The sequence below is a fragment of the Aulostomus chinensis genome, chromosome 20 (assembly GCF_037954235.1).
Source record: "Aulostomus chinensis isolate RoL2024-O1b breed Wild chromosome 20, RoL_Achi_v1.0, whole genome shotgun sequence".
Taxonomy (NCBI): domain Eukaryota; kingdom Metazoa; phylum Chordata; class Actinopteri; order Syngnathiformes; family Aulostomidae; genus Aulostomus; species Aulostomus chinensis.
Window position 1 is genome coordinate 22,018,947 of NC_141339.1, and position 9,730 is coordinate 22,028,676.

Consider the following 9,730-nt stretch of genomic DNA (forward strand, 5'->3'; position numbering starts at 1 on the left):
CTGGGTGAAAGATATATTACTAATGCGCCCTTTAGTGACCATATCGGGGGATTAGCTCAAATGGTAGAGCGCTCGCTTAGCATGCGAGAGGTAGCGGGATCGATGCCCGCATCCTCCAGGCTCTCCTTTTCTCCCACCCCCTTCGAGGTTTTCTATGAGGTTTATCCTAATAAATTGTTGCTCAGTTCACGTGTGCCAATAACTATTTTAAACGAATCGACTGGGTGCAGGTGGTGTGTATTGTAAAATGTGCAACACCCTTTCCTTCCTTACTATTGAACTACAAATGCAAGTAATATCTGTGTAACTGTGAGTGGATTACCTCAACAATCCATGGACATCAGTTTGGTTTATGCTTATTTCAAATGTAGATGCATTCAAATGCAGCACTTGCCTGAGTAGAAATTAAATTTATGAAAGAAACTATGTTTTTGTTATAGTTTTAACAAGCAACGTAGCTTGGTGGAGCAGGAGCTCTGCAACAGAATGAAAAACAGACCGAGCTAGCCAGGAGTCGAACCTAGAATCTTCTGATCCGTAGTCAGACGCGTTATCCATTGCGCCACTAGCCCGTACAAACACCAGCTATGTTCCGAATCAAATTGGAAGGTAAGATACCAGTCTGATTTTCCAAATTCGTTTACATTTAATAAGCGGTATACGAGTTAAGACACTCACACGTTGTGGACAGCGCGATAATCCAGCTGGAAATGCAACTATGAGAGGAGCAGTGGATTCTTTAAACGTACTACGCCGCAGACACCTCCCTTGACCAGCAAAGATTCTTTGTTTTCCAAGAAGTTTGACGGCAAATTTTCCTATTCCGGTAAGCACTGATCTATAAAGCACTATCGAGCCTAGTCAGGAGTCGAACCTGCAATCTTCTCATCCGCAGTGAGATTCTGAAGACTGACAAGTGGCAGGCAAGTATGACACTTGCACGTTGTGCTCAGCGTGACAATCTTGTCTCATCTGTAACAGCACTGCTCTTTTTTGACAACATTTCTTTTACTGTTATGGATTCATGTCACTCATTTTCACCACCGCTCAGCTCCAAAGAGCTTGTGTCCGCAGCTCCTGCAGCTTTCGCAGTTTGGGATTCAGTCGGAGTTTAGGGTCGCCGCCGGGGAGAAAGATCTCTCAGACCCAGACTTCGTCCGTTCGAGAAACAGCAGGCAAATTCAAAAAAGAGACATGAACACGCCTGCGATCTGAGACAAAAATGAAACCGCGCTGAAAAAGTGCAACTTTAACCCAAAAAAACAAGTGGATCTTTACGCTGATAATAAACCGTGTGGGTAGTAAAAGTTTGAGAGTTTAATTTTACAACATATCAAGATTTCTTCTTTTTTTTTTTTAAGCTTGAACGAAACCACTTGAAAAAAAAGCGGACGCTATGCTATTTTTGTGGAGACGGAGTTTGGACACGGAGACGTTTGAGGAGCGCCGGAGGAAAAAGAAAGTTTGTAGATTGACGTAAAGAGCAAGAAATAACAAAAGTTTCATTTCCATTAAAAGGAGCGGGAAGAAGTTACCTACAAATGTTAGATGAAGAATATCAATATATTTACAATCAAACATAAATATGGTAAATATACAAATAAATTCCTCATTCCCATGTCCATGTACAGCTATGACACGTGAGTTTCAACCTCTGGTGATTGTCAGTAACCTCCTTCATCTCGTTGTTGAAAATAATGTTTTTGTACCTTCATAATGTTCCACAGGTCGTAAAAACTCTGCTTGTTTTGTGCTCCAGTGTTTCAGTTTCAACTCTCTTCTCAAAATATGACACTTCTCTCCATCAACCAGCATTTTCTGGTTATTAGGGCCTGAGCCAGTCCCTGGCGAAGACCCTATTATGTTTCGAAGGCACACTCGCCACTTCAAAAGTTAATTTGACCCCCTAAACATGCATGAAAACTCACCAAATTTGGTACGCACATCGGGTGCGGCGAAAAATTCAATAATTAAAAAAAAAAAAAGAGGCGCTCTACTCAATAGCGCCACCTACATACACAAAAAACCACGCCACAGACTGTAGGAATGTCCTACAGACATGGGACAAACACCATTGAACTCGTCTCATCAAGACGGATAAATCATACACTCACACCCCTGGCCTAACTGTAACAGGATGTCCACAATTTGGACACGAATGTCTAATTTTGGACAATTTTTGGACAAAAACCGTAAATGCCAGGGCTTCCAAACTTTCACACATTACTCTCCCAACTGTGCTGATTAAAAATTGTTAAAGGTTAATATACTACGCGCTCGGTTTGGATTTTATGAGCCGTCAAAGTGGAGGAGACACGTTTCGCCTTACAATGGAAGTCTATGGGGAGAGCGTGTCCTCTCAGGGTACATACTCTCAAACAAATGCTTCTCACATCTACACCATACATCCCACAGCTTTTAAAAACACACCACTGTATTCCTGACAAAAATCCCTACAAAAATATGGTATTTTGTGTGACTTTTGACCAACGTATGCCGACTTATTCAGCTTTTACACACTACATTTCTCTTAATCCTCCACTCTCTCCACTCCAGCACAGATCAGACACAGTGCAGCGGGGGAGGGGTTCTTAAAGGGCCAGCTGGCAGCTCTGCTCTCAGCTCTGCTCTCAGCTCTGCTCTCAGCTCTGCAGTCGCACTGTGCAGCGAACTGAGGCTCGTATCTCCTAAACTACAAGGCCTAGGGATTTGCCGATTACACCGTTGGATTCGGGCCGGTGTCAAGGACGCGGCCGTAGGCCGCGTGGGGGCTCAGGCCCTAACAACGCTGCTTGCAGCTTTAATTAGGGCCTGAGCCAAAAGGCACTTCTGGCGAAGACCCTATTATTAGTTTGCTGGTTCCCTCCCACCTCAAACAAAAGATTACAGAAATATTAGATTTTAACACTTGAATTACCAAATCAAGAACAATACAGAACTGATGTGAAAGCCTTGCATCTCATGTCATAGAAATGTGAGATTGTGAGCCAACAAACTCTTGCCTATTTTATTCGTCGGTCTGATCTTTCTCACTGGAAGTTCCTCTAAGTTGAACGAGAAGTGGACACGGTGCAAGGAGGCGATAAGATCACAATCAAGCTGGAATTACGACATCTAATGACCTCTGACCGCCATAAAAATGCACCAGCTAGATGTTAGAAACACACTCTGCCACCTTGACTGGAGGAAACAGGGGAGTTTTTATTTTCCTGTTTTCCACAGTAGCTAAGGATGCTTGGGTTCAACATTCGTAAAAGATGAAAGCCGCTGTCTGGTCTGGTTCTGGATTGAGCCAAAGACATGAGAAAAGATTAAAAACTGTAGATAGTAGAAGAGAAACGTTGCAGCAACAGGAAGCTGGAAAAGGTTGAGCCGATGGCGTGAAGTTACAACAGTGTGACTTCTGTGAACCGGCGGAGACGAGCTTAGAGCAGGATCAGACTCAAACCCTCAGCAGCTCAGAAGCCTTTTGTCCGTTGGTTGTCGGGATCATCCCAGGATACCGCGTTCTTGCCTTTCTAAATCACGTAAAGCCCTCAAATATCTCACTTTACACAAATTGTTCAGAAAACTGCTACATGGAAGGACAGCTGTATTAATCTGGAATTACATTTCTAACCAGGTGCTGTCAGATTATTTGCTTGTCCCCATCAAATGAAAGGAGGATGCTGGATTTAATTTGGGCCATTAAAGCTGTGGTACTGCACGTTTCACTGCAGTTTATGGAGCGTCAAAGAACGCTGATGGCGTTTGCACAGCCCAGTATTTAGTCAGTTTGATGGAGCTCTGATGAGGTTTGTTTCCAGTTTGTGTCCAATCAGAACCTGATACAACCCAGGAAATGAACCAAAGAGCAGAGGATTATGGGTTGTCAGATGTGGAAAAAACAAAAGCAGGCCAGGGGGAGGCCTGACGAGGACTGATGTACCAGTATTATCATAATCAATCAATCAATCAATCTGTATTTATACAGCCCCTTTCATACATTGAAAATGCAACACAAAGTGCTTCACAAGAATAAAAACATACAACAAAAATACTACAAATATTAAAAACCCGCCCTTCCCACCCCCACATATAAACACACAGGCGCGCGCACACACACTCACTCATACATCTTGCATAATGACACGCACGAACACACACATGCGCACACACACAGCACTCACTCATCATCCTCCACTTATCCAGGTGGTCCGGGTCCCGGGGGCAGCCGCCTCAGCAGGGAAGCCCAGGCTGTCCTCTCCCCAGCCACTTCCACCAGCTCCTCCAGGGGAGTCCCGAGGCGTTCCCAGGCCAGCCGAGAGATATAAACCCTCCAGCGTGTCCTGGGTCGGCCCGAGGCCTCCTCCCAGTTGGACGTTTCTGGAGCACCTCCAGGAGGCGTCCTCACCAGATGCCCCAACCACCTCAACTGACTCAACATGGAGGAGCAGCAGCTCGACTCTGAGTCCCCCCCCTCCAAATGACCGAGCTTCTCACCCTGTCTCTCCGGGAGAGCCGTAGAGAGCCCCCAGAGTATTCGTGATCTTGTTTTCTGTCATTACCCACAGCTTGTGACCGCAGGTGAGGGTTGGAACGTAGACTGACCAGGAAATCAAGAGCCTCACCTTTTGGCTAAGCTCCCTCTTGACCACAATGGGCTGGTTTAGCACCTGCATCAATGGGGGTGCTGCCCCAATCTGCCTCCTCCTGGAGCCATCACCTTATTGTGACGCAGGAGCTTGATTGCCCTAATTACCCTAGGGAGCTATGCTATTGGGGCATTTTGCCCCTGGTAGGGTCACCCAAGACAGACTGGTCCTAGGCAAAGGGCCAGACAAGGAACAGTTCAAAATACCCTTCATGGAAAGAAGAACTAGGAGCTTGTGTATCCAGCCCCGAGGGGTACCGGGGCCCCGTCCTGGAGCCAGTCCCAGGGTAGGGGCGCATTGGCGAGCGCCTGGTGGGGCCTTTCAACTTTCTTCTCAAAATATGACACTTCTCTCCATCAACCAGCATTTTCTGGTTATTAGTTCGCTGGTTCCCTCCGACCTCAAACAAAAGATTACAGAAATATTAGATTTTAACACTTGAATTACCAAATCAAGAACAATACAGAACTGATGTGAAAGCCTTGCATCTCATGTCATAGAAATGTGAGATTGTGAGCCTACAAACTCTTGCGTATTTTATTTGTCGGTCTGATCTTTCTCACTGGAAGTTCCTCTAAGTTGAACGAGAAGTGGACACGGTGCAAGGAGGCGATAAGATCACAATCAAGCTGGAATTACGACATCTAATTTGTCTGTTTAACACCCTTCATTGCAAAGTAGTGACCGATGGCTGTATAAAGAGAAGCTGACACGTACAGCACATCGCCTGGTCGTCTTGCGCCGATCACCGGATTCTTCCAGACAATCAACTTCACTTCCAACCAGAAAGGTGAACATGACATTCTTATGCATTCATGAGTACAATTTATTGCTGGGAATTCTTGGAGTACATGCTAGTAACTGTTTTACTACCAATCCATGACCTCGATACAGTAAATCCTATGTTTTTGTTTTCAGGATGAAGGGCATCACAGTCTTCCTCCTGTTGTCGCTGGTCGTCCTCATGGCTGAACCTGGAGATGCTTTCATTCACCGCATTTTTCGTGGCATTTTTCACGGTAAATAATCCCAGATGTCAATGAAGCAGCGTTCAAGTGTAGAATTTGTGCATCCTAGGAAGCAGAGACGTTGTTGTACCTCAACTAAAACTGCTGCCAGTGAAGGTTTCACTGAAAATCTTTAGAAACGTAAAAACTCCTGCAAGTTGGTGCCGATGGCAGCATCAATGTCTGCAATATGCTCCTCCTAACAGCATGGAATGTGTTCTTATTGAAGCCTGCCTGAGTGCCTTCATGATTGACATCAGTGGAATCTCATGAAACCTCATGTCTTCTAAAAGTTAACGCACAATGTTTTGCTCTGGCTAAAATCAGCCGCTTTTGAAGCCAGAAAACTGTTGCAGATGTTTTGGCGTCTCGCCGAAGAGCCGCAGTTTTTTTCAAATGATCGACCGCAAATGTCCCGGGGCCTCATGTAGCAATACTTGCTTGGATCTCATACTAAAAACCTCCGTCAGACATGCCGCCGACGTGCAGCACCCCCGCCGGCTCCCGCGCCAGACCGTCCACCGGCTCAGTCATCCGCCAGGACCAGCGGCATTCGGGCCAGCCCGTCCTCACACAGGCGGTCCTGCAGTCGCAGGAGGACATAACGGGGATCAATGAGCTTGAACCGCCTGATAAATGTTCTGGAACGTTTTGTGGACAAAATAAATTAATCTGGCTTCATGAATCGTGTCGTAGCTTCTTACCCTTTCACATTGTGGAAATGAAATTCTGGCGTGCGAGGACGGCTGCCCGGCCGGGATCGGCGTCCATCCCTCCAGCCTCTGCGCATCCATGATCTGCACATTAATGGAGTGGGAACCCTTACGATGAACGTAAGCGTGTTCCTCATGGGACGGCGCTTTTATGCCAACATGAGTGCCGTCAGTGGCTCCGATTACATAGAGAATCAGGCTATTGCTGCACATGAATATTGGCCTGTTCAATGATCAGGTCCACCACCCAGGGCCTGGCCCGGCTGAGGGTCGACTGACTCACCCCGGAACGGACCTCCATCTTCCGCTGGAAGGCTTTTTCGTGCCCGATGTATGTGCGGTTATCAAAAAAATGTCAGTTACCAAACACCGCCACAGGGTGTCACCAACGGACCAAAGTGCAGTTCACGCAAGAATCGGCTTTCCGCCAACTTCTACGGCAGCTCCGGAGTTGGCGTGAAACAGCGCAAGAATCGACGAACTTCTCACGTTGATACATCTGAACGTGAGCGGCCATCCTGGCGTACGCAAGTTTTTCTTGCGTAAACCTCGTTGATACATGAGGCCCCTGATGTCTCAGAAGCGACACTTGCTTTTGAACAGCTGCTGCAAACGTTCTGCTGTTTTGTTGGGATACGCTTCGTTTTATCATGCATCCAGTGAAGCTTTTTTTTTCTTCACTTAACAAACTGATGTAATTGTTCTCTTCATTTCATTTAGTTGGCCGGTGCGCCTATCGGTAAGAACTTGTTCTCTAATTACTTTTTTCACAAACCAAAATATGATTTTTTGTTTTGTTTTATTGAAACCAACTCTTCAATACACGTGTCAGCGGTGTGCATCATGTCTTGATTGACATCTCCTGGTCTAACTGAATCCTCTCCCTCCGTCAGCGCCATCAAGGGACGTGGAGCTGAAGATGTGGTGCTGGAGCAGGTTGCCAAACGTTCAGTGGACGCCGGCCCAGGACAGCCTGGTTTTGCCTGAAGGGGTCGTTCTCAAATACGCTGCAAATAAAGAGTCTTGCTTCCTGGTCTTGTGCCTGCTGAAACCACTGCTGAGCCACGAGGGCCATCCTTCCTGAATATGAAATGATTGCAGTGATTTGCTGGGAATTGGAAACGGAAATTTGAGTCACTTTGAAATAAATAGCTTTCTTCATGACTATTCAAGACATGTCTCTGTCTCATTAAATGTGCTATGTAATGCTAATATTTCCTGTCAAGTGTTATCTTAAACCAGGTATTATCATTCAGATTAATAATGGGGGGGGGGGGGACACTTGCACTGGTTGCACTCAAGTTGGAGAATCAGAAGGGTGTTTTAATTCTGACACAAGAGTCCGAATTGACTTGTGTTCACATCGTATTTTGAATCATACGCATGAGCGGTAAATGATGAGGCTCTGAATTGCAAACCAACTTCATCAGTCGTATCAGCTGAAGCACAAAGCTCCATTTTCAGGGCAGATTAGTTACACATTAATAAATCATCAACCTGTAATGGCTCCCATCTCCCAGCTCGAGACATTCAATCAGGGAAATGCACATTTTCCTTGACCAATGACATTTAGAGAATAAAACTCATCTTCACCCTGCACAAGAAACTTAAGCAAGGATCACTTATTATTACGATCAATCAAAGTATAAGCGGCATTAGCTTGACAAATGCTTCGAATGGATGCTTATGGAGTCAGGAGCATGTGCATGAAGACCAGCCCTGGACCTGCATGAGCTGAACCATCGCAGGATAAGAAAAGAATGGAAAGCAGACATTTAAAAGGCATTCCAGCTTAGAACTTAAAGAGAAGCGACAGCAACAGCAGAGCGCTGCAGTTTCTGCAATAAAACAAGCCAATGTGGGCGCACAGGAACGCACAAACTCCCCGCTGCTGGGACGTTCTAGATCAGCGATACGATAATACATTCTCATTCCTATTGTTCTTGAAGACATTTCCTGTCTCATTTAGCAAGTTGGTAGCATCGATCTATACAGAACCGCCGCGCTGGCCTGGAGTCGAATCTTAGAATCTTCTGATCCGTAGTCAGACGCGTTATCCATTGCGCCACTAGCCCATGAGCCGAAGAGGCATTGATGACTTCTTTCCACAGGCGTTTCCATGGCCAGAAGCCTGTGGGATATTAGCCCACTGGCTGTGGCTAACAACGCTTTGCACTGGCACGTTTTGTTCAGCACAACCTCCACAAGAGAACATCATGTTGACGATATCTAAGCTAAAGGACTCTTGTTTTGATAGCCCCTGCAAGTACAACTCTGAATCAACTTTGCCAAACACACCAAACATATCACTGCCATATCTGTGTTTCTTGTTTCTTCGTGTCCTTGACAAGCCCTGTAGTCTCATCTGCTAACTTGTTAGCACTGACAAGAAGTTTCTAAATGTTAGCTACTGACTGGCGTCGGTGCAAGACTTCAGCTTCCCCACAACTCGCTTCGTGCGTCTTCGCCTTTCGTCGTGACATTTGCGGTCTTCGCCAACCACCCGTTAACAGTTAGCAGTTGCTGTTTTATTTTGTGGGACAAACCCCTCAACTTACGCCACGCGGGTGCGAACCACAGACCTTCTTCACCCACTCCACTCGTTCGGGGCTTTCAGCGACAAAGCAGCTAATGGCTTGTTATAATGAGAGTTAACAGACGGAGAAGTGTAAGTTTAATTCACACACTTGATTGTTAAACCTGACATGCAGAGATGTGATCACATGGTGAGCACAAGGGTTTGCAGCCTCCATGAACTGCTTCCAGAGAGGTTTCTTCAAACAAACGCACCCACGCAGAGATTAGCATCATTCAGCACGGCAGTGGAAACCCAGCCGGTCTGGGTTTTGTCCCTCATCTTGTCCTGTAGCTTCTACATCCCTCCACGTTCATGTCGGCCAACTTGATTTGGTTAGAGAGCAGTGCCTGACCCCTCAACAGAAAGAATCGTCCCCAGCGCCGTCCCTCGTTAGCTTGCTTTCTGCTCCGAGTGTCCAAAAGCAAAAACCATTTGTCTTTTTTTTGTTTTTTGTTTTTTGATCTGAATGTCACTGAACTATTACAGCAGGCGAAAGCGGCGGCGTCCTGACCAGGAGAACTCCGTCTGCTTCCCCCTCGGTCTTCCTCCCTCACATGAAGTCGTCTGAATCATAGCCGTCCTGTTGATGACAGGAAGTCACTGGTGAGTCAACATGATCCACAGAGACACGCCATCACTGGGTTCAAGCGCACGAACGCAGTGGTTTGTTTACATCATCGGACCAGACAAATGTCGTCCCAGGAGACAAGAACCAGAGCAGAACTGGGGAGCGTCCACCTCCGCTACGTCCCCTTACAACTGGCTGATACACAGAGGTTCTGCCTCCTCGCCTGTCCA

At 46.3% G+C, this 9,730-nt stretch overlaps 1 protein-coding gene and 2 non-coding genes across 4 annotated transcripts in view; 1 reads left to right on the top strand and 2 right to left on the bottom strand.

Moving 5' to 3' along the window:
* Positions 1-45: 45 nt before the first annotated feature.
* On the top strand, positions 46-118 carry trnaa-agc (transfer RNA alanine (anticodon AGC)). The gene has a single exon. It is a non-coding gene; the product is annotated as a tRNA-Ala (tRNA).
* A 381-nt stretch (positions 119-499) lies between these two features.
* On the bottom strand, positions 500-572 carry trnar-acg (transfer RNA arginine (anticodon ACG)). The gene has a single exon. It is a non-coding gene; the product is annotated as a tRNA-Arg (tRNA).
* Positions 573-5,499: 4,927 nt separating this feature from the next.
* The window catches only part of ccdc25 (coiled-coil domain containing 25), a 9,532-nt gene continuing 5,301 nt past the window's right edge, over positions 5,500-9,730 (bottom strand). Inside the window, exon 9 of one of the 2 annotated variants that reach the window (XM_086189736.1) lies at positions 5,500-9,512. In XM_086189736.1, the coding sequence (XP_086045862.1) occupies positions 9,483-9,512 (30 nt within the window). In that variant the 3' untranslated portion in view covers positions 5,500-9,482. The remainder of the gene's footprint in view (positions 9,513-9,730) is intronic. The other variant, XM_086189737.1, reaches the window with a different exon arrangement.